We start from the raw sequence: 25,129 nt of genomic DNA on the forward strand, positions 1-25,129 counted from the left end.
GGTTTACAACATGTATCGTCAATCTGTTACAGTCTATATTCAGATTACATTGTACAAACTCACATAGGAAGGAAGACTCTGAACAGCAGTGCATATCCATTACCTCTTCCCAGCCTTTATGCCATAACTGACACATATTCCACATGTCATGAAACATTATTTATTGTTTTGAATAATCATCTTTTAGACACATTTTAAAAGTAAGAAAAATGTTTTATATTTACCTACATTTTTACTATTTGTGGAATTCTTTGTTTCTTGGTATATTTTCAAGTTCCCATCCGTATTATTTCCCTTCAGTCTAAGAACATCCATTAACACTTCTTACTGTGCAAATCTCCTCATGGCACGCTAAGATTTTGTTTGCATAAAAAAATTACTTTTTAGCTTTTTTGAATTTTTAATAGGCTTTTTTAGAGCAATTTTAGGTTTGCAGTAAAGTTAAGCAGAAAGAACAGAGAGTTCACATACGCATCCCTGCCCCCACACATGCATAGCTTCCTCCGCAGTTAACATCCTGCACCGGAGTGGTGTATTTGTTACAACCTATGTTGTTAACCTATATTGATGTCATCATTACACAAAGTGTACAGTTTACATTAGGGTTCACTTTGGTATCGTACATTTTATGGATTTGGATAAGTGTATGATGAATCATACAAAAGAGTTTAATCACACTAAAAATTCTCTGTGCTCCACCCATTTATCCTTTCCTTCCTCCTAACCCCTGGAAACCACTGATCTTTTCAGTCTCTATAGCTTTGCCTTTTCCAAGAATGTCATAGACTTGGAATCATACAGTATGTAGCCATTTAAGACTGGATTCTTTCACTTAATACTATGTATTTATTTCCTCCATGTCTTTTCATGGCTTAATAGCTTATTTATTTTTAGTGCTAAAAACATTGCATTGTCTAGATTGCATTGCATTGTACCAGAGCTTATCTATCCATTGACCTAAGCAAGGAAGTGTTGGTTGTTTCCAAGTTTTGGCAATTATGAATAAAGCTGCTATGAAGTCTTATGTGCAGTTGTTTTGTGTGGACGTAAGTTTTCAACTCATTTGAGTAAACATGAGCATGATTGCTGGATCATATCGTTAAAGTATGTTTATTTTATATTTTTTGTCTTTTTAAAAATAACTTTACTGGAGTTTAATTTACATGCCATAAAATTCACCCATTTTAAGTGTACAATTCAGTGATTTTTAGTAAATGTAGAGTTGTGCAACTATCATCACAATTGATTTTTTTGTGGGGGGGGTGTAAACAGAGTTTATTCTAGTAAGAGTTCACTGAGAGCTAAAACCATTTGAAAATTTACATATTTGTGCTGTTCATTGTTTCTAAGAACAGTCTAGAGCTTTAGCTTTTTAAACTCACATAGCTATCAAAGGATGAAAACCAACCACAGTATAAGAATCAACAGGATGCAGTAACCCAGTCATAAAGACATGACTGGAGAATGATTTTTTTTGTAAGAAATTCCCCAGCTGCCATCCACAGAGGCTGTACTATCTTTGCATTTCCGCCAGCAGTGAAGATGAGTCTCTGTTGCTCCACATTCTGACCAGCATTCTGTGTTGTTAGTGTTTTGGATTTTGTCCAGTCTCATAGGTATGTAGTGGTATCTTATCTTTGTTTTAATTTGCAATTGCCTAATGAGATATGAGGTTGAGCATCTTTTCACACACTTATTTGACATCTGTATGTCTTCTTTGATGGGGAGTCTGTTCAGGTCTTTTGCCCATTTATTTAATTGGGTTGTTTGTTTTCTCACTGTTGAGTTTTAAGAGTTCTTTGTGAATTTGACAATTTATAAAATGTACAATACCAAAGTGACCCAAGAATATACAATAAAGGAAAGACAGTCTCTTCAGCAAGTGATGTTAGAAAAACTAGACAGCTGCATGGAAATCAATGAAGTTAGGACATTCCATTACACCATACCTGAAAGTAAACTGAAAATGCCTTAAAGGCTTAAACAAAACACAGGACACTATAAACCTCTTAGAAGAAAACGTAGGCAAAACATTTTCTGACATAAATCTTAGCAATGTTCTTCTAGGGCAGTCTACCCAGGCAATAGAAATAAAAACCAAAATAAACAAATGGGGCCCTATTAAACGTGCATGCTTTTGCACAGCAAAGGAAACCATGAGCAAAACAAAGAGACAACTTATGGAATGGGAGAAAATTTTTGCAAATGACTGTCAAGGGCTTAAATTCCAGAATATATAAACAGCTCATACAATTTAATAACAAAAAAAACAAACAACCTAATCCAAAAATGTGCTAAACAAGCAATTCTCCAATGAATACATATAAATGGCCAATAGTCACATGAAAAAATGCTCAGTATTACTAATTATCAGAGAAATCAAAACTACAATGAGGTATCACCTCACATCAGTCAGAATGGCCATCAGTAAAAGGTCCACAAATGATAAATGCTACAGAGGCTGTGGAGAAAAGGGACCCTTCCTACACTGCTAGTGGAAATGAAGTTTAGTGCCACTGCTATGGAAAACAATATGGAGATTTCTCAAAAAACTAAATATAAGCTTGCCATATAATCCAGCAATCCTATTCCTAATTTGAAAAGAGACATGCACTCCAATGCTCATAGCAACATCATTTACAATAGCCAAGACATGGAAACAATGTAAATGTCCATTGACAGATGACTGGATAAAGAAGTTGTGGTATATTTATACAATGGAATTCTACTCGGCCATAAAAGACAATAAAATAATGTCATTTGCAGCAACATGGATGGACCTGGAGATCATCATTCTAAGTGAAGTAAGCCAGAGAGGAAAAAAAAAATACCATATGACATCACTCATAATGTGGAATCTAAAAAGAAAAAGACAAATAAACTTATTTACAAAACAGAAAGAGACTCACAGACATAGAAAACAAACTTATGGTTACCAGGGGGAAAAGAGGGTGGGAAGGGATAAACTGGAAGTTTGAGATTGGTAGATACTAACTACTATATATAAAATACATAAACAGTAAGTTTCTTCCATATAGCATAGGAAACTATATTCAATATCTGGTAGTAACCTATAATGAAAAAGAACATGAAAATGAATATATGTGTGTATATGTATGACTGAAACATTATTCTGTACACCAGAAATTGACACAACATTATAAATTGACTACAATTAAAAAAAAAGAGGTTTCTGTAAATTTTGGACAACAGTCCTTTGTCCTATATGTCTTTTGGGAATATATTTTCCCAGTCTGCATCTTGTCTTCTGGTCCCCTTCACAGTGTTCTTCACAGAGAAGAAGTTTTTAATTTTAATGAAGTCCAGTTTATCAATTATTTCTATGGCTTATATCTTTGGTGTTGTATCTGAAAAAATTATCGTCAAAACCAAGGTCACCCAAGTTTTTTCATGTTCTTGTTTTGCCTTTTGCATTGAGGTTTATGATCCATTTTGAGTTAATTTTTGTCAAGGGTGTAGGAGTTGTGTTTAGATTTTTTTTTTTTTTGCACATCGATGTCCAGTTGTTCCAGCACTGTTTGTTGAAAAAAGTATGGTTTTCCACTGTGCCAAAGCTCAGTTGACAATATTTGTATGGCTCTAGTTCTGGGCTCTCTAGTCTGTCCATTGATCAATTTGTTTACCCTTTTGCCAATCTCATACTGTGTTGATTACTATAAGCTTAATGGTAAATCTTGATGTCAGGTAGTGTCAGCCTGACTTTATTTTTCTCTTTTAATATTGTGTTGATTATTTTGGGTCTTTTGCCTCTCTCTCTAAACTTTAGTCTCATTTTATTAACATCCACAAAATACATTGCTGGGGTTTTGAAAGGGAAGAACTGACATCTTGACAATATTGAGTCTTCCAACTGATGAATAGCCTTTATTTTTTACTAGATAAAGAATACCAGATTGATAGTTTTTTCCTTCAGCACAATAAAGATTTCATTATTTTTTTTTAGCTTATATTCTTTCTGATGAGAAATCTGCATCTTTTATTTTTGTTCTCCAGTATATATAAGGTTTCTTTTCCTCTGGGTTACTTTTCTTCATATTTGGTTTTTAATGATTTGATTATGATGTACCTTGATGTGGTTTTCTTTTTGTTTATTCTGCTAAGGGTTTATTGTACGTCTTATTTTATAAGTTTCTAATTTTCATTAAATTTCATATTCATGTGTACTTTCAATTTTGAAACATATTTATAAAAGTTATTTAAAGTCCTTGTTTGTTAATTGCATCATCTGTAATTTCTGGACATATTTATATTGAGTTATTATAGTCTCAGTTATGAGTGACAGTTTTTTTACTTCTTTGTATGTGTAACATCTTTTGATTGAATGTTCAGCTGCAAATTTATATTGCTGAGTGACTTCGTTGTCTTTCTTTAAAGAGCTCTGGACTCATTCTAAGTTAAATTAGTTTCAGTTCAGCCTGACCTTTTCAGTGCTTCTTTTCAAGTGCTGTTGGAGCAAGTTTAGATGAACTTTTATTTTTTAGGTCTACTTTAGTCCTAATTCTTTCTTTCTCAGGGTCTCTGCTAAATCTTTCATTTGTTTAACCTGGTTTCTTCACTGTGGCTGGTTGGAACTAAACTTCTCCCAGTCCTGTGTGAGCTTGTGGAATCGTTTATCTTACAGCTTTCTAGCTTCAAGGGGTTTCACGTATACATGCATGGCTCACTGTTCAGTGACAGACTCAAGGAAATCCCTCTGCAGACTTCTGGAGTTCTAATTCTGCACAGTGCCCTGCAATCTCTGAATCTTCAACTGAGTGCCCACTGAGCTCTGCTCAGATTCATCCTTCTTGTATCTATTTCTGAAAAGGGAATCCACGCAGAAATTTGGGCAATTATAAGGCTCACCATGTTCGTTTTCCTTTTCTCAAAATGATGCTTGTTGTAAAATGTCTGAAAAGTTTCATTTATTTTGTCCATTTTCCTAGTTATTTGCAGAGGGAGAGCAAGTCCAGCTTCAGTTACTTGCTATAGCTGTCTCTGCAGCTATGCCATTAAAGTTTTGATTTAAATGACATTTTAAAATAGTTATGTTTAGATCTAGCGATTTTTAATTTCAATGACTATACTTATCTCTTACAATAATTAACTAATTTTTAAATCTACCTCATTCTATTTTGATTGTAGTTTTTTCTCACTCCCATTTTATATATCTTAATTTTTCAAATATTTGAAATATTTTTTATTCTATATCTGATTATTCCAGCATCTGCAGTCTTTGTTGGGGTAACTCTGGTATTTGATGTTTGTGAGTCTTGCTTACAGTGCCTTGATTCCTTATGTATCTTGAAATTTGAAGTTCTAAGTCTATATTTGCTGGGTTTTATCTGTTGAAATTCCTTGAGACTTGGGCTTAAATATCAAGAGATTTATTTTGCCAAGGTCTCACAGTATTGTTATCCCTAAGATTTCTTCAAGGTAATTTACCAGCTTGTGGTTTCCTACCACACAAATGGTGCAAATTAGAACCCCGAACGTTACTCAAGGCAAGCTGTGGGTACAAATTTCTTTTTCTTCGACCCAGAGCTCTGACCCTGAAAGACACATTTTTCTCATCATGTCTCTTTTCTGGTGGGTGGACCATTTTCCTAAGTTCATACTTCTGCTGAGGTTGTAACTCTTTGGGATATGGAAGCTGGTGTCAGTTTTCAGTCTTCACCATTCACGGGCACACAGTCTCATTTCTGGGTTTCCTCTAGTTTTTAGAAAATGAACTTGTAGGTTATTGAGGCTGACAGATGCCTCAAGAGCAGGTGCATAATCAGCTTTATTTGTTTTAATTTACCGCATTTGTTTCCAGATCCTTCATTTCGGCCTCTGAGATTTTCATTATTATTATGATTATTGATATTAAGCTCAGCACTATATTTAAAAGGATGTTTATTATATTCAACCCAGGATTTCTAGGTGATTCGTGTGGGAGAATTTTTCAGTCTAGCTAGAACACCATAATGCTTGAGAAACAAGTTGTTCAATTCAGTTCTTCATGTCATTGGCACACTTTTCTGTCTTCCTCTAGGTCTCGTCTCAAATGCCAACATCCTATCTTAGCCACTTCTCCCAATCTGTTACTTCCACCCACATTACTCTTTTCATTTCCCTCTCATCACACTCTGCAATAATCTTCTTCCAAAGGGCGTTTCCATGCATGTTCTCTGTCTCTCCTGCTGCTGTGTAAGAGCCATAGAAACAGGCACTGAATTTCCATTTTCTTCTGTGTTTGTCAACTCAAGGACAGTGTGGATCACAGAGGAGCATGCAAACATTTGTTGGATGACTAATTTTTTTCTTGAAGCAAATGAAAATAAATACGTAACAAAATATAATTCTAAAAATTATACTAGGTCAGTGAGTGCAACATGTGAATGATCAGACTTCTCAGCTTGTGTTTTTATATCTTGTGATCTCAGAAGTTAATCACTTTTCAATAATCTCAGGGATCACATTGCTGCCCATTAATAGGACGATGTTCTCCCAGAAGTCAAGACCTGGGCTATCCTAAATCACTTAAGCTCTTTATAACTGAGGGATAATTCTGGCATCTGGACAAATGTGGTGGCCTAAATACAATAGGTATTTGGGCCTGACTTCCATAACAGATTTTGAAGTTTCATATAAAAAATGTAAGAAAGTAATTTTTATTTCAGTATGTTGAGATTTTATGAAGTTTTCAGTAATAATTATGAAAATGTCCCTCAGAGAATAGCCTGAAATATCCTCAGGACATGACATCTCCCCACTTCCAGACCATCAGGAGGGCCTGTGTCACTCCCACCCCCTTGTATGTAAGTGAGGAGGAAGCTTTCACAGGGGATTGAGCCCCATATTTAGCTATTTTGACATATCAAATCCCCTGATAGCAACTCTAAGCTTAGAAAATAAAATCTAAATATGACTCATTCCTCCCACCCCGTTCCAAATCCTGGGAATTCTACAATTTTAATAAAATTCCCACACTATTCATAACAGGTCTCTCTTGGGAAAAAGATCACCTGGAATAAAGGCAAACATACACCTTAACCCCCAATAAAACCACCATAAAGTAAACATTTATTGAGTGCTTGCCATGGGCTAGGCACTGAGTTAAGAGCTTTGTATACGTTTCTTTATTTAAACCTTAAGAATCTCCATATGATGTAATTATTGCTATTATCCCCCGTATAGGTGAGTAAAAGGGTAGAGATTAGGGAACTTGCTTAAGCTGATGGTTAGAAGGTTATTTAGTGGGTTTCATGTTTCGTAACAATTCTTCGTATTGCTCCACAAAGAAAAATATATTCAGTACTTAGTCTTTATGTTTTGGAAAAAGATTCGGCTCTTGAATTTCCAAGGCTGATGATTCTGCATTCTTTTTTCTTTCATTGTTGGAAAATCTAATCAGAAATTCACATTATGAGAGAATATATATTTGAGTCATTAAATGTTTGTTGGGGGACACAAACCTAAATCAGAGGCTTTATTCATATAAATTTTCCAATTTTGGGGAAGTTCCCAAGCTGTACCTATTTTAAGCATAATATTTGTGACATTTAACTCAAAAATGTATAATGAATGTTATTTAACTTCAATGACAACCACGATTTGATTTGAGCCTCCAACCATGAATCTTTTTGAACTATTAGTTCATGAATGCTCCGTAGCTAGGTTAGCTTTCACTAAAATTCTCAACTGCTTTATGATCTCCGTATTCAAGGAAACTCTAAGTCAGACACTTGGGACATAAAACAAGGGTTCTATTTTTGTGTATCTTAGGTTAATTCTAAAGAATTGCATATTGGTTATTTTATTTCTTCAACTTTTTTTTGACTTTTTAAAAATTGAAGTATAGTCAGTTTACAATGCTGTGTCAATTTCTGGTGTGTAGCATAATAGTTCAGTCATACATGTGTATATACACATATATTCATTTTCATATTCTTTTTCATTATAGGTTACTATAAGATATTCAATATAGTTCCCTGTGCTGTACAGTAGAAACTTGTTGCTTATCTGTTTTATATACAGTAGTGTGTATCTGTTAATCCTAAACTCCTAATTTATCCCTCTCTTCTCCCCTTCCACCTTTGGTAACCATAAGCTTGTTTTCTATGCCTGTGAGTCTGTTTCCATTTTGGGCATTTGTCTAAGTATGTTATTTCTATTAACTCATTTAATCATTACAATATATTACAGAGTCAAAAAAACGACCCTCTTGTTTCTTCAACTTTTTAATCACATTTAAAAATTGGTAATGCTACAAATTTCCTGGAGGTGGTGAATGCTAATGTGAGGTATGGTACTCCTTTAAGACTTTCATAAGTATTGTCTATAGCTGGAGAATTACTGATATAAAAGAATGTGTCTTAATGAGCTTCATTTGGTTTAAGTTCATGGTCTTTTGCTTGTATGTTTTCATCCTTTCTTCCTCCTGCATTTTTCTAAGATTTAATCCAGTTGGAAAGCTACGTTCTTAGCACTAAGTAGCTAGAAAGGAAATACTCTAGTGTACCTGGACCATCCACCACCCATACCTTGTAATGATGCTTTATAGTGGTGGGGGGGGGCATGAGCAACTGAAGATGGAACCCTTTTGCTTCCCTGATGGGGATGGGGAGGTATTGGAAGCTTTCGAGAGCTGGTGAAATTTAGTAAACTGTGTTCAACTTGTTAATTGAGGTTAAACATTTAAAAACCACAGGCTTTTTGTTCAGTTGGTGTATGTCTCTAAAAAGACTACACAGGCTATTTCTCAATTTATGTTTTCCAAGGCCAGTAGATTAATTTTTGTCTTCATTTTCTTCTGTGTTTTTCAAACTGTAACTATAGACCAAAAGTTTCTTAAATGATACAATGGTCTCATATTCAAGAATTCTGTGAATATGCTACAGAAGACGGGAGTTGTAAAAGGAACTGACACTTCTTTAAGCAGCCTGGAGATATAAATTATCTTGCCTCAAATTCAAAACGCGCTTACATCTACATCACAATTTTCTGGAAAAGAACTATTGAAATAACAACATTCCAGGGTCGTTTTGCACTTCTGCTTTTGTGTTTATACCGTGCACCTAAAGGGCCAGTTCTTGTGGGACATAGTATTCTTGCAAAGCTCTTTAGAACAAGACAAGAAAGAAAAACTTGAAAGGAGAGACCCAAGAGAGAAAGGATATCAAAATATTTAGTGTCAGAGTCCAATATTAAAATTTATTTAAATTGTCTTTTTTCAAATGGACAAGTTGATTGTTTTTTGTTTGTTTTTTTGCTTGAAAATCGCCATGAGTTAGTTTCAAAAGGTAGCATACTATGGGGGGTTGATTTTAATAGGGAGAACTACACTTCTTTTCTTCTGTTATATACATAAATTTAACATGTTTTAGAAATTTAAAAAATAAAAAAAAAACTACTTCCATCTTTCCATTGTAAGTGCATGTTAACCCTGGGAGGTCATTTACTGTCTCAGGAATGCGGTTTTGCATCAACAGGTCACTAAGATTTAGAATAAATACTAAGATGCAAATTCCAGTCCCAGGGCCCTTGTCCCACCTAAAAGATCGTTCACTCACCTAGGGATTTGGCAGGAACTGACAGCAGTGTCTCCGCCCCTCACCACATCTGGGAGTTTTTCCTCCTTCGCACTCTCTGCTGCTTCCTCTAGGGGGCTGCTTTCAAAAAGGACCTGTTGGGATTCTCCAACACAATCTTCTCTCTGATCTGTTTCAATCTGAATTAAAGGCACTTCCCTTGAGCAAAGTGACCTCCTGGTGTGGCCTAGAGAGAGAGCATCACGGCACGAGGAAGTTTCCTTTTTAGAATCTAAACTGTTTTGGCTTGTAAGAGGAGCAGCTTTGCTTGTAGACAACACTGGGGTATGTTTGCTTTCAGAAATAGAATTTTTCCTCGGGTAATCAACGGACTCCTGAACACGAAGGGCTGGCCCACTTTGCACTCTGCTCGAAGCTGATTTGTTCGCACACTTCTCCGCTTGCGAGGGAGAGACTCCAGAAGCCGGTTCGGCCTCCGCTGCCAGGACGTCGTCCGCTATAATTCTGTTCTTCCGCATGAGGGCTTCGATTGAGTTTGCCCACGTCTCGTGAATTAGCATGTTTGTGATCTGGTCCGCCCCACCTCTCCGATACAAGCAGGAGTCAGATTTGTAGAGACCTGTTGAGGAAGCGCTACTGGTCCGCTGGACGCTGAGGAAATCGTGCTGGCCCCTTTGAGCAAAGCCATCTAAGGAGTTGGCTTTGACGGGCACGTTCACCGTCAGCCTGGCGCCCAGGGATCTGCCATCGGGCATGGACGACTGTCTGTAACACAGCGGGGATCGCAGAGAAGGCGACAGCAAGCCCGTGGCCCAGTCCTGGCTGCTTCGTCTGGAGGAAGCGCCCTCTCTGCTCTCTCGTTCGATGTCCCGCAGCATGTACCTGTAGAACTCCTCGGTGATGCTCTCCGTGCTGGACTGCTTAGAGGCACAGCTTGACCGCACACTGAGGTGGTCATTTTTGCGGCAGGCTTGTTGCACCGCTGAGGTCAGAATGCTGCTGGCGTTCTTGCCTGCGTAGTAATCCAGCAGTAACTCGAACCCTCGTCCTTCATTTTCCATCTGGCTCACCATGAACCTGGAAAACTCATCGGTGATGCTCTCACAGCTGGACTGCTTGGAGACGGAGCTGGCCCTGCTGCCCGGCTGACTCGGGGCGCCCGTTAAGCCCAGGCCGCGCACACACGCCCTGGCGGCGGAGTCCTCCTCCGGAATGCTTTCGCAGCTGGAGGCCTTCAGCCGGCTCCACCTGTCTCCACTGAGTAATCGACTCCGGGAGCAGTTCTGGGCTTGCCAGCCGCCGTCCACCACGGAGACCTCTGTGAGGCTCATGATCTTGGCTGCCACTTCGTTTGCAAAAGTACTGACAGAATCTGGGATGTCTTCAAGGTTCACTGACTCGTCCACAACCCTGTTCATCAGCTTCTCCTTAAGCTCCGGGTGCTCATCTGTTTTCCTCTTGATCTCGCTGAGCCGCGGGGGCTTGTGTTTCCTCACGGTGCCCCCACCGGCCTGGGTCTCCTTCTTCCTCTTCAAGGATCGGCAGGATAGGTTCGGGGTAACAAGAAACTCATTCCCTCTTTTCCACGCGCAGAACCAGGGTTGTTTTCCATTGGAGTTGTCAAGGCAAATCGCCGCGATTTCCGTTGCCATGGAGACGATCGTCTCTGCTAGTTCTTCTGCAAAGTCTGCGATGCAGTGTATGTCTGCGTGTTTTGCCTGCAGCGTGGACTGAGCAGGAAGCAGCAAATCCTTCCCTAACAAAGACGGGTTAACTTGAACGTCATTGTTTAGAGGTGAGGCACAATTGTATTTTTCTCCAGCATTTGGAGTGACACTGTCCTCGGCATCCTGGGAACGGCTGCTGCCCTTGCCAACTGTTGGTGTCATTTCTCCCTCCAAAGGGACTCTGCACTCATTCTCGTTGCGACTGGATGGTTGATGAGGGTTTTTTATATCCTCATCCACTGTTCCTTTCAGATGTATTTCTTTGGGGGATGTTTCAGCAGACACTCTGGGACTACAGGTCAATTCAGATTGCAGTGTGGGGTTCTGGAAGAGGCCTGGCTTCTCTGGGCCCTTGCTGTCTTGCTTCGGGGGCACATCGTCTACAAGATCATTGATAACAAGACACGTGCCATGAGGATTGCTAAGCCGATGGCCGCTGGGGCACTCAGCGGCTTTTGTCCATACTTGACTAGCGACCTGATCAGTTGGCTGGAAGTCTAATTCTGTTTCCCTCCATTTGATGGTCTCCTTAGAAAGAACGGTGGGACATTCACCAAACCTTACAATGTGGCTCATCTTCTTGAATGTGAAGCATATCACATTGAAGAGCAGTTGATTCGTACTTTCCATTAAAGCGTCCAGGGTTTCAGATGCGTGCCTGCCATCCTTGGGGTCGATTATTTTATTTTTCTGGTGAATTTCATCAATGGAATGTTTCAGGATAACATTGGACAGGGTCTGTGCTAGTTCATTCCCAAGGGCATTTTCTGAGCACAAGGTCTGAGGCTTGGAAACATTTTCTGTGATTCTCCTGTTCATTGATTCCATGAGGTCGCCCATGCTGCTGTAGGTACGTGGCCTTGTTAAGATCAGAGTGGCCTCCTTGAGCAGTGCCTCTGCAATGGCTTCACTCCCCAGCTCCACGCTTTTCCCTGCCACTAAACCACAGAGTGGGGGGATTGCTGTAGAAGATTCAGCTGCAGACAGGAGGCCACCTGAAGCCACAGGACACTTCACCTCTCCAGGTTCTCCCAGGCCACAGACAGCAATGGCACCCGCCACCTGAGTCATGCCACATAGAGCAGACAGAAATGAGTATTCACTGATGGAGGGTTCCTTGAGTACCTGGGATGTTTGAGTTTGGACTGGTTCATTGCCTCCCAGAGGGAAGTTTGAAGCCAGGGATTCTTGCTCCATTTTCAGTCTTTCTGTGGCCTGTGGACTGGAAATGGTTCCAATCACAGTGGCCGCACAGGCTAATGCCACTTCTAGAGCACTCTGGGGGTGTCTGCTGGATTTCTCTCCAAAGAGGACACCTGAAGTTTCAAATGAGACATCTGTCTCGGGCCACGAGGAGATACTTGGCTCAGGGCCAGCATCACCACCATCTGGACTCTGAACAACGACGATTTTGGGGAGCTCATTCCATGACTGAGGGACCATAGTATCTTTCGTGGAACAGCCACGGGGGCACAGAGCACTTCCTATGGAAGCACTGACTGCAGATTCCTGGGGTAGGGCAGGCTGAGACTGAGATAATCGAATAAACGCATCTTGCAGAACAGATTCTGCTAAATTTGTAGCATACTCGCCAGTTGTGGCTTCCTCATCTCGTCTGGGAAGAAGAGAGTTTGTGCCATCCTCGTGGTCTCCTGGATCGAAGTCGCTGTCGCATTCAGAGAAAGTACCACACGAAGAAGGTCCATCTTTCTGAACCATCCTTGAGAAGTAAGCATTGCCTGGAATATATAGTGCCCGTGATTTTTCCTCTTGACCTTTAAAATTTTCCGAATAATAATAATTTGTGGTTGGCCTTGCATTTGCGACAGCTTCCCCTTTCCATGCTAATGGCTTGGCTGAGGGACCTAGACTCTGCAGAGTTACATCTTCTGCTACCTTCCCCAGAGATCCTTCTGCTTTAATCAGTGGTGTATGGCATTTACTAATGCATTTGTCTTCCAAAGTAGAAAGTAACATTTTCTTGTTGTAATTCCATCCCTCCTGAGTGGCTTCCTTTTTATTTTCTAAAACGTTGGCTGAGACATTTATATTTTCATAACCTAGTGAAGAGAAAATGAGGGCCACTATTACTTTTTAGATGGCAAGTTCCCAGGAGTAGAAAATAACATTCACTTTCTAAAAATGCCTGAAAGCATCGCGTACTGTTTTCTTTTTTTGGAAAATAACGTTTTGAGTGTTTCCTCAAAGAAAATGAATCTGAAAAAGATTTGGAGTTTAATTGTGGACCGCCAGCTCAACAAAATGGCTTTCAATGTGGGATACCAATGGGAACACCAGAGTTGGGGAAAGCCTTTGGGAGCTGAGGGCTGGTCACCCTGCTTCAGAAAGAAAGTAACCCAGACAATTGTGTCTTGTAGCTTCCCAGTGGGTACAGAGGAAGGAAGGACGATGTTTAGGCAACCCAAACAGCGGGCCTTGTTGAAAGATTTACTCTGAAGTTGGCATAGGACTTGCCCCAAGGACTGTGACAACAGCATCTGGGGTATCCCTTCTGTGGGGACAAGAAACCCATTGTTCACTGAGCTTTATTAATGAATCAAAAGAAAGAATAAATAAATGGACGGTAAGCACTTTGCTGGGTTATTTTCTTCCATCTTCACAATAATAATAGTTAAATATAAAATATATATATGGTCAAATATAACAAATATACATATGTGTATATATATATCTAGTGAACTATAACGTTTATTACAGTTTTAAGGGCACTATTATACTCGCAAATTGTGGATAAGGAAACTGGGGCTCAGAAAGACGAGATAACGGGCCCCACGTTGCAACCTTTATAGAGGCAGTGCTAGGATTCAGGCCAGTTTAACTCAGCTTCAACTAATAGATGTCCTTAGTGGAACCTAGGGAAGTTAACTTTCTTCCAAGTGATAGTCTCCGTCTCTTGGCAAGCAGAGGATTTTGTTTTCAAACACATAGATTTCCTTCAGTATCCCTAAGGCATCTTTAGGGAGAGTGGGGCCGTCTAACCATTAAATCTGTTGAAGTGCATCAGTCAGCATCTTCACGAGTGTTTTCTTATCCTCTCTCCCTCTTTAAACTCAGTAAGCGAAGATTGTGATGTGTCAGCCAAACTGACGTGGCCTGAAACTTTTCTGGAATTCCACCCAGACATTATTACAGGGTGACTAATTTCAGGATGCACATTTGTTTTACTGGAATGTTCTCACCGTTCCTATACTCCTCCACCTCGCTTTCCTCCTCCAAGTGCTCAGATGCAGTGAGAAAGTCTTCTTCAATTGAAGACAAGGAACAGTTTGTGTCATCCTCCACTTTTAAGATGTTTGTATCCAGGTGGAGCTGCCGCTCCTGTACCAGCTCCAGACCAATCAAAAATTTGTTGATTTCAAAGATGATGCAATTGGTACTGTTTGGTCTATTCCCTCTTGCACACTGGACCAGGCAGATATCTGACAGCCAAGGACACTAACAGTAGACAGAGAAAAAGGCATTATTAAAAGAGAAAATACAAAACCACTGCCTCTGATCTTTCTTCTTCAATCAATCACTCCTGTTAGAAGGAGTGGGGATCTTTAAAATAATTGGAATATCTTCTGGGCTTATATTGATGAACTGCTTGAAAAAAATTCAAATGTTGTTTGGGAACACAGGGTACCTAGGAGAAAGTTTGACTTAGTGGAAAGTAGGCCAGTTGAATCACATATTTTTGTTCTTTTCTGTCAAGGCAAAAATTTCACTGGGCAAAGTTTAGTGGGCACAGAAGACCTTATTCAAATACGAGAGAGAGGCCAGAACTGAGTTGGACCACAACTCCACTGAAACAAAAGGCAATAGGGTTTTTAAGAGCTGGTATAGGGGGATTGAAGTCCATCTGTGTTTGCTAAGGAAAAGTAAACTTTTTTTCTTTTTTTTTAAAATTTCAGAATGAGTTATTATTTATTTTTTAGTTGAAGTGTATATAGTCAGTTTACAATGTTGAATCAATTTCTGGTGTAGAGCATACATATACATACATAAATTTGTATGTATATGTATGCATATACTACAAGTTACTACAAGACACTGAATATAATTTTCTGTGCTATACAGAAGAAACTTATTGTGTATCTATTTTATGTATATAGTTAGTATCTACAAATTTCGAACTCCCAATTTATCCCTTCCCAACCCTTTTCCCCCCAGTAACCATAAATTTGTTATCTATGTCTGTGAATCTCTTCTTGTTTTATAAATAAGTTAATTTGTGTCTTTTTTTTTAGATTCCACATGTAAGAGATATCATATGGTATTTTTCTTTCACTTTCTGGCTTACTTCACTTAGTATAACAATCTCCAGGTCCATCCATGTTGCTGCAAATGGCATTATTTTATTCTTTTTTATGGCTGAGTAGTATTCCTGTGTGTGTGTGTTTGTGTGTGTGTGTGTGTGTATAATGTCTTTATCCAGCCATCTGTTGATGGATATTTAGGTTGTTTCCATTTCCTGGCTATTGTAAATAGTGCTGCTATGAATACTGGGGTGTATGTATCTTTTCAAGTTAGAAAAAAATAAACTTTCTTATATCTTCAGAATTGGAGGTAGTTTTGCAAATTGGAGCAAAGTGCCCACAGAAGTTAGGCTCCTATCCTTCCAGAGACAGAGGAATTAACTTCTTTGATGATTACATTTCAAGGAGATGGTTCCTAGGTAGGTCCTTGAGAAAGACATTTTTGGGTTGTAAAAGTATCAAAAGGCTTTTAAGATAATTTACATCTCAATAGGGCAGAGCAATAATTTATAATGATAAGTTTTCTAGAGTAAATGTTCTGAGAAAAGAGAGGTCCAGGGCTAGAGTCAGGAAGAAGGCTGTATAACGTTTCATCAGGCTGAGGGGGATGTAAGGCTGTCTTGGGCACTCCTCTTGATTAAATTGAGTCCCATGTTCTCAGACCAATATCTTTTTCTGCCTTGATGCTACTCAGTAGAACTTCTGCCAGTATTTCAGATGGATAACAAGTGTTCTATCGACTACAATTATAGTTTATAATTTGTATTGCTCATTTGAAGAAGCAGCCAAAACGAGATTTTAAAAAATCCACTGGAAGTAGAAGAATTCTTTTAAAAGACGGGTGGATGGGGACAGCAGTGAAGGAGGCTCAGATCATTAGATCACATTCCACTGAGACCTGTTAATTCTGTTCAGTTCTAAGGTTACAGACAATCTCCCCATTCTCCACTACACATTTGCACTATTCATAGTGATAGTCAATAAACTAGTAATAAAAAAGTTCAATTGTCTGTGCATAGATTACTAGTAAATCACAAACATGTCTTGTACACTGGGGTTTTAATTTTTTTAAAAGGAACAATATACTGATTTATAGTAATTTTTAGGAGAAAATTCTTTGAATGGAAACAAAAGTTAGTAGGCAGGGAGAAGCTAAATAAACTTAAAGTGGAATTTGAAACGTTTGGAAAAATACGTTATGTCTAAATGTTCAACTTATAAAGGAAATTATTTAAATATGTTTATCTGTGGGTGGGGTTAATTAGGTCTAATTCTAGTTAACTTGCCATTTCAGAATCCTTGAGTCTGAATGCATGTGTGTGTGAGTGGTGAGTATGTGTGTATGCAGAAGAGTAATACACAGAGACATCCATATTATATTTCTGAAAGTAGTGTATGCTTTTCTTACATAAATATCATTTATCTATCTCTTCGATTGAATATTATAATTAGAATAATTCTAGGACAGATGATTTTCTTTTTTTTTTTCATCTTTTTTTATTTAATAGAGATACTGGGGATTGAACTCAGGACCTCCTGCATGCTAAGCATGCACTCTACCACTGAGCTAAATCCCTCCCCACTAGGACAGATGATTATGAAATGAAAAATTCAGTCATTCTCCTGGGAACCCAGGGATCCCTAGCAGGCTCAGAAATAGAATTTACCTATGTGCATATGTGGTTAGGTCTGTTTCTCAAGGAAGGTGGTCTGTGACCTTCCTCTTCAAAGTGGGGGTGTGTACTAGCAGCCTCAGCATCACATAGGGGCTTGTTAGAAATGTATAATGTCAGGCCCCACCCCACATTTACTAGATCAGAAAATGCATTTTCAAGGAATCTTTTGGTGATTCCTACAGGCATTAACATTTGAGAAGAACTGATCTATAGCTTTTATGAAATCCACAAAGGGTCTGTGATCCCCCCAGTGGTGAGGACCCATTGCTATAAAGAAACAATCAGCTGCTTGAGTAATTTTCTTTCTACCGAATTCAGACATAATACATGAAAGTGAAATTTATCAGATACTTTCTGAATGCCTATTATAGGCAATGGATGCTGGGAGGTGCAGACATGAATCAAATAATTACCCTGGAGGATGGGACACAAGGTACTCCCAGCAGATCAGACATGAATAAAAATAAAAATAGAGTCGAACCATATGACCTTGCCAGATTTGCAGATCAAAATAACTGCATGTTGGTCATTTCATATCATTTAGATTAAACATATATATAACATAAGGTGAAATGGGGGTAAGAATCAAAAGAAGTATTAACAAAATGGTATGAGCAGTTACGTAATACTTCAAGACAGACAGGGAAAGGATGCTACTAGATGTGCAATGTTACACAGGTACTCTTAGGAAGAAAATGTATTTTCTTAACAATCTTCCTGAAAGTAAGTAAGCATCCTGGGAGTCTTAGGTAAGTGATGGCAAACAGCACAGCCTGTAAAATAATGGCAGATATTATCATGTAATTTTTACGGTAGTCTATTCAGTGCTTTGCATATCTTACTACTTCCAATGCAAACAATTTTCAGTGAGGTTGCTAGTGCTACTGATCTGTTACGGATAAGAAATCAGAGGCACAAAAAGGCTAAGTGGTTCTTTCAAGGTCACATAAATATAAAGAGGAAGAGCCAGCATTGCAGTCCAGGACTGCTGGATTCCAAGACCTGTGTCCTTTCCAATTTTCCTCATGGCCTCCTGGTGCAACCAACAAAGATCCAGCATGCATGTGCTGTGTGAAAGGATGGTGGGTTGCACCTGGGCCCTCGGTTCTATTATGTCTTTGTCTCAGAGAAAGAACAGCCACAGATCTTATTGGACGTAATCAGCATCTCAGAAAAATGTCTTTTTGTAGGAAAATACCTAATTTTACTTGTATTTTCCATGTGGTATTTTACTTGACTGTTGGCTGTCATAATGATTATTTTTCTTAAGAGTTTTTTAGAGTCTTAGCCTAAGACTCTACTAAGGATGATCTGGGGAAGAGAAAGGGAATTACTCTGTTGCCTCCTCACTTGCTGCTCACTTGAATGCATTCATTAGTCTTTTGAGACGCATATGCGTGGGTAGTTGTGTGTGTGTGTATAATATTCACAGAAAGAAAGTTCCAGAGAATACCAGACTGTAAGTAAGTAGCTCCATGAAAGCAAGGTGTCTGACTTATTTACCACCATCACCTCAGCATCTGGTGCAGAATAAATATTTGTTGAAAGAGTGAACACAGGAATGAATGAGGGATGTTATGAGTATTTTCTTAACATTTCACCCAACGTGTAACTTAATTGTAAAACAATGTAGCAGTGCAAGAAAGCAGTAGAGCTGTTATTTGCTGAGGTAAACAAGACAAAGACATGAATAAACAAAGAGAAAACTGCTCACAGATCACAAAACTCCTCAGGAAGCACAAAAGGCGCTCTCTACATCATCCTAGCAGCAACATTGTGTTTTTCTTGCTCAAAGGAGCGTAGCCAGTTTGTAGATGGATGATTACTCCTGGTGCTCTCAGTACTCCACCAATGATAACTTACTATACTTTAAATAACATTTTCTTTCTACTTCACCTTCCTTCGTGTTTTTTTTTTTGAATATAGAAAGAAAATAAAACACTTTGCATTTAAATAGTCCTTTGTACTTCTCAAGGTGCTTTCCGTATTTTTCCGTTTTATCACTCTGACTAGTCTTTGAGACTAGAGGAAACATGTTTATTTTTAAATTTCCATTTTATGGAAAAAGAAATTAAAGTTAGAAGAACTTTATCCAGACTAGTGAAAATTTTAGGCTGACCACCGCATTCTTCTTTGGTATTGTCATTTCCTGGATCAAGGGCACCAGGTGGTCTGCTGATTCCCTTCTTCTCTGGATCAGTGGGAACATGAGCTGTGCCCTCGGGATGGATTTAGACTTCCCCCATTAAGCCAGCTCAAGCTGCCTCTGCCAATATCTTCATCCTTACTTATGGATTAACGGGTAACGAACTTTCATGGGGCATGGTGGTCAAACTTGGAATACCCCTAACAAGTAGGTACTGGCTATGGTTGACTAAGATGGATTCAGCATTGGCATGATGCTCCAACACTGTTGACCTTTTAAAACGTATGAGCTGTGTACCTCCAAAATGATGTAGTCCTTTGGGAGACTGCAGAAGGGTGAAGAGATGCAGAGAAAGTGGTGAGGGCTCTTGGAATAGAGAAGTGTGAAATATTTAAGAATGTTGTAGCTTACTGGCAATTCTTGACAGGTCCTAGGAATGTACACAAAATTTTAAACATGTTTTTGATGGATGATCATTAATGAGTTCTGGGCAGTTCGACTTTCCCTGACACCAGTGAACATCTGTGTTACATTTGAGACCCAACATCATTCACCCTTCTTCTGGTTCTTATACCTTGGGAAGTGCCATTTTCTGGCCCACTCACAGTCTAAGTGAGTCACAAGGAGCTAATTCATTTCCTCCTCCAGAAGTTATCATGTGACTCAGGCCTGGCCAATCGGAACACTGATTTCTCAGGCCATAGTGATTGATTCAGAAATGGACGTGACACATGAGGGCCAGCAGCCCACCATGAGGCTATTTCTGGGAGCTACCTGGAACAGACACTCACTCCTTCTTGCTCTACTTGAATCCAAAGGGGTGTTGCCTCTGGGCAGAAAGAGCTTGTCTGGCGATCGGATAAACAGAGAAAAAGCAGGGAAGAGGCCACCAGAGAAAATCATGTCCCGATGACATTGGTTAAGTCCCTGTATTTAATCTACCTACTGCATTTTTTAGTGACATGAGACAGTACATTCTCTTTGAGCTTAAGCCAATTTTCTGTTGTATTTCATCATAAACCCTAACAGTCCTGGTGCAGAAATACTCTTAAAACTCAGGTTTTAAAATTACTTTTAATTATCATGATTTTGCCTAATATAAAGAGGGCATTTAAAGCCATTTCTGTAATCTCCTTTCAAAACTATTAATTTTCCTCCTAAGGAAACAAGGTGTTAGATTGACTGGGAAGCATTTTGTTCTAGTCTTGATAAGCAAATTGTAATGAACTCTGTGTAGATTTTCACTAAGCATCTCGAGTACAGCAAGAAGTAGTGGGTGGGCCTCTGAAGTTTTTGATATTGTGACGGATTAAAGAATAAAAGAAGATTTAAAAACTTTCCAGCAAAATTAAAACTCAAGGAAGAACAATTTGGAAGAAAACAAATGCTCAGTATTTTTATCTGTAGCTGTCACTACCAACATATCTTACTTGAAAAACTTTGCCGTCTTTTACAGAGTGTATCTTTAGAGATCTTTTATGTATTTTTCTGTAAATTGGTTAAATAATTTAAATTTGAAAGCTTTCTTCAATGTTATAATGATTTATCTAATAATGAACATTAGTAGGCTGAATGTTAATAGTATTTTAATTCCTACTTTATTTTTAGTAACAGTCTTTTCTTCTGGGGATTTCATTTTTGGGCTTAGAAAACTCCATTTACATCTTTGGGACTGCTATCCTGTATTTATTAGCTTGGCTGGTTTGGTATATCCCAGGAAATAAATAACATCCAGAAAGAAGAAATTATGCACTTCTGGATCCACATGGTATGAATTAGAATGTTGCTATTATTCCTGAAATAGAAGGCAATTCTATTTTTCATTACCCAGGAGATTTGTAGAAAGCCAAGTGAACCAACCAATGCCTAGTGTGTCCACTTGAGTTTAAGCATAACTTAGCACCATAAACTTGAGAAGATAATACATGTTAGGAGTTGATGTAAGGGAAACTGTGTCAAACTATGAGGGGCCATATTTAGGAAAAAAACAAGAAAAGCCTATTCTTGAATACAAACACTTTTAAGTTCTTAAGCTATGGGAATTTATATATAGCATCTATGGGAGCCTCATACTGCTTTGTGCTAAGAACTGACCACAGGTAACTTATTACGAGTGAATAGTTTATCAAGAGCTTGTATGACTTACCTGTGAAACTTCAAAATCTGCCTGGAGATTTCCAGATGTTAACCCACTTAGGAGGACAATTTCATTCTCTTTTGGCTGTTGAACATTCATGGAGCTGATAAGTTTTGGAAGATCTGGTGAAACGTTGACCAGTTTCTGTAGGACAAGGATCTTTATTAGTTTAGATGATTTATTTTCACTTCCAAAATACTACCCCAAAACTACTTTCCTTGCAAAAATAATATATTCATATCAGTACTCATAATAGAGATTACTTAGTCTACTAAGATTGTTACTAGGTGAGATTGTGTAAAGTTGAAGCATAAAGGTTTAGATTGGAACAGAAAATTTCCCAAGCATAAAGATTTAAACATTTTTCAGTCCTAAGTTTCCCAAAGTAAACACTTAATGTTATTGTGACACCAGAGGAATACATAATAGTTTGGGAATGCTTTTTCCTTTTAAGTCCTTGGATAAGAGACTCATTGACTCATAATCATATGTTCTAATAAAACCTATAATAACATCAATAATAAAATAAATCACTAGCATTGCTTTTTCTGCAATATAAGTCACCATATCCAGGACTGTACATATGTTACATCACTACATTCAATTCCTACAACACCCCTATATGAATTAGGCACCACTGTTACTTTCTTTTTACACATAAGTAGCCTGAGACCCAGAGAAGATTTGTATCCTGAACAACTTTATGTAGCTAAATCAGCTTACGTACGTCCTTAGGCAAAGCAGGAGACTGTCTCAAATCACTCATAAAGTCTTTAAGAACACTGCTTTTTTTTGCTTTAGTCTTTTTATTGTAGTAGACATCTATACTTTTTTTTTACATTTCAACAAAAAGAATTTCAAAACCTGAGAACACAAGTGGAGAATACTAAGAAATTCATACACAACTCAGATTAGTTAGAACTACATATTTACATATGCATTTTACTCTAAAAATGTAATTTTTATAATATTACTACGTGTCCATTTCACATATATTTAAAAATTAAAATGTCATCTATTTGCATATTTAAATACTGTAATAGCTGTTCAAAAGATTACCATGGAAACATTTTTGTTTCCATGGAAATCACATTAATCGAAGAGATAAGAGTAGGAAAAAATGCTGTTAAGTTATAGGGCATCTTTTCTATGTCATAAGATTTGAAGGAAACACACAGTTCTTAAGATGCCAACTTGCTTTCTTCCTTCCTCTCTCTCTTTAATGGCCTCTGCACCGTAATTCCATCAAATGAAATTATGTGTACAATTTCCTTTGAATATCTCGCCGTACTGCACAGGTAAGTGATATTTGGAGTTCAGTGGAAATCTATAATAAATAATCTGCATGGGCAATTGAGTTTGAGAAGCTTCAGGTGCAGCATTATCAAGAAAAAAACATTATAGGAGTGAGTAATTTCAGGTCTCCTGTACTGTATGACAATCAAGCTGCATATGGTGTGCTATTATACATTAAACATTAAACAGTGCTACACCAAACAGTGAAATCAAACCATCTTCATCTGAGGGCATGAAATGATAATCGTAGCACACCAATTATTTCTTCCCACTGTACCCACAGCCTCTGGTTTCAAAGGACTGAGTAGATCTTCAAGTGTTTACGTATTGCCAAGGATTTACAACAGGATCCTTGCAACCTTGGATGAGCTTGGAAAATTTAGCTGTTGCAGAATGCAAAAAGTTTGGATCCCAGGTGACCGTAGGGCTGGGAAACCGAAGTTAGATGGAAAACATTTGATGAAAGTAGCAGGAAGAAGCAAACCTCATAGCCAGAGGATGGGGCTGACCGGTATCAAGTTTTGTAAAAACCTCGGAAAAGTCATTGCAGACAGGATGGGCTATGATGAAACCTTCTAATTAAAGAGTCTCCTACAAAATGAGCATCATTTACAGTGAAATCAGGTTGGTTCTCTCATCAATACAGCTAGCCCTAGACGTGAGCTCCTGGAGAGCTCAGTTCTCAGTGTTACCTGCTGTAGGTGCTCCGTGCTGCACGCATCCTTGTTTACATCCAGGTTCACAAAGCAGACCTGGGAAAGAGGGCAGGTATCATCATCAATCAAGTGAGAAATCTGGTGGCCTTTTTGAGGAAAGCAGATACTAGTTTGGGACAAAGGACTTGAGAGTTGTACACATTTTGTGTAGTTGATCTGGCACAGAAACAGCCATCTTACCTTTGGGCTTCTGTAAAAATCTACAACATCCTATTCATAATAGCCACTGAACCCACCAAATACCCTCTGCCTCATGGCAGGACAAACAAAACAAAGCCTCTCTATATGAGAGCCAGTGTTAACAGTCCCAACAAAATTTTCAGGTTTATAAAGCCTTGTTGAATCTCATGAAATAAGAAAAAGACTTGTAATACTCTCAACCTCTGTTTATAACTGCAACAAACACTTCTTGCAGTTTCCCTCTTTCCTCTCATTTTCTGCTCCCTTTCGCCACCCACTTTTCATATCATCTATGATAAATGGATTTCTCTTTGTCTCATTGTTTGAGTTAATTTTAATGTATATAATCTTGCAGAGTTTGCCTCATTTTTAGCTATCTTAAATAAATGTTTTAATAAATAAGAGTACAAAGATAATAGTCCCAGTATTATATAACAGTTCAGAGCAACAATATAATACATCACATAGGTTAAAAAAAAAAAAGAAAAGAATCTGCTACGGTCATTCAGATGGGGATGGGGAAAAGAAAATTTTAAGAAAAGTCTCAAAGGGGCAAGATATGCTCTTGAGCGATGAATAAGATTTTGATGGGGAGGGAGAGCGGTGGATGTCCCCAGTAGTTCAGATAGCATGAGTGATGATTGGAAGGTAGAAAGTGCAACACACTGTAAAGAAACAGGGAGAGAGTCGATTGCAACACAGGCCTGGAGAAAGAAAAGTGTCAGAAACAGGTCTTGAAAGGTTCATGTCAAATGAGGTAATGCAAATACAGTTTTACAGTAGTTTGCTAAAAATCATCCAGACGTTTTTATTCTTAACAAGTTGATCTGATCATAAAAAACTGAGGACATTAATTATCTGGGTATTTGGTCAGATGTTTGGACTTAAGTAGGCGCCTCCAAGCATATGGGGCCTTTTGATTTCAGTTAGTCGTTTGAGGTCATTGTTTCTTAGAGTCCATTCTTTTTCTTTTTGAGGTTAAAAAAGAACCATAATTAAAAGATTTTTGGGAAAATTTAAAGACTAAAATTGTTATATATTGCTGAAGGGCAAAGATCACTAACTGTTTTACTCCCAAATATTGGGAGATTTCTTCCATTTCCTGGTTCACAGTATCATTGCAGTGCATCCTTAGGGAGCAGTATCTGCTTGTTAAGAAAACTTGGTGGGGGGAGGCTATAGCTCAGTTGTAGAGCGTGTGCTTAGCCTGCATGAGGTCCTGGGTTCAATCCCCAGTGCCTCCATTACAATAAATAAATAAATAAATCTAATTACCCCTCTAAAAAGAAATTTTAAAAAATTTAAAAAGAATAACTTGATGGGCATTTGGAGTAAAGAAAGGCATGAAAATCCACCCACATTCTCATTCAGAGGTTCTCTTCCTTTGGGTTAATAAGGTGGGTAGATAAGGAGGATTTGGGAATGAATCCTGTCTCAGACAATGCAAATGGGAGTA

At 38.3% G+C, this 25,129-nt stretch overlaps 1 protein-coding gene across 1 annotated transcript in view; it reads right to left on the reverse strand.

Moving 5' to 3' along the window:
• The window catches only part of SPHKAP (SPHK1 interactor, AKAP domain containing), a 136,370-nt gene that overhangs the window by 20,972 nt on the left and 90,269 nt on the right, over positions 1-25,129 (reverse strand). The window contains exons 4-7 of the mRNA XM_006207964.4: positions 23,470-23,529; positions 21,491-21,625; positions 14,464-14,719; positions 9,558-13,323 (exon numbers count right to left, since the gene is read on the reverse strand). Of these exons, the coding sequence (XP_006208026.3) occupies positions 9,558-13,323; positions 14,464-14,719; positions 21,491-21,625; positions 23,470-23,529 (4,217 nt within the window). The remainder of the gene's footprint in view (positions 1-9,557; positions 13,324-14,463; positions 14,720-21,490; positions 21,626-23,469; positions 23,530-25,129) is intronic.

Source organism: Vicugna pacos, chromosome 5 (assembly GCF_048564905.1).
Source record: "Vicugna pacos chromosome 5, VicPac4, whole genome shotgun sequence".
NCBI classification, from domain to species: Eukaryota; Metazoa; Chordata; class Mammalia; order Artiodactyla; family Camelidae; genus Vicugna; species Vicugna pacos.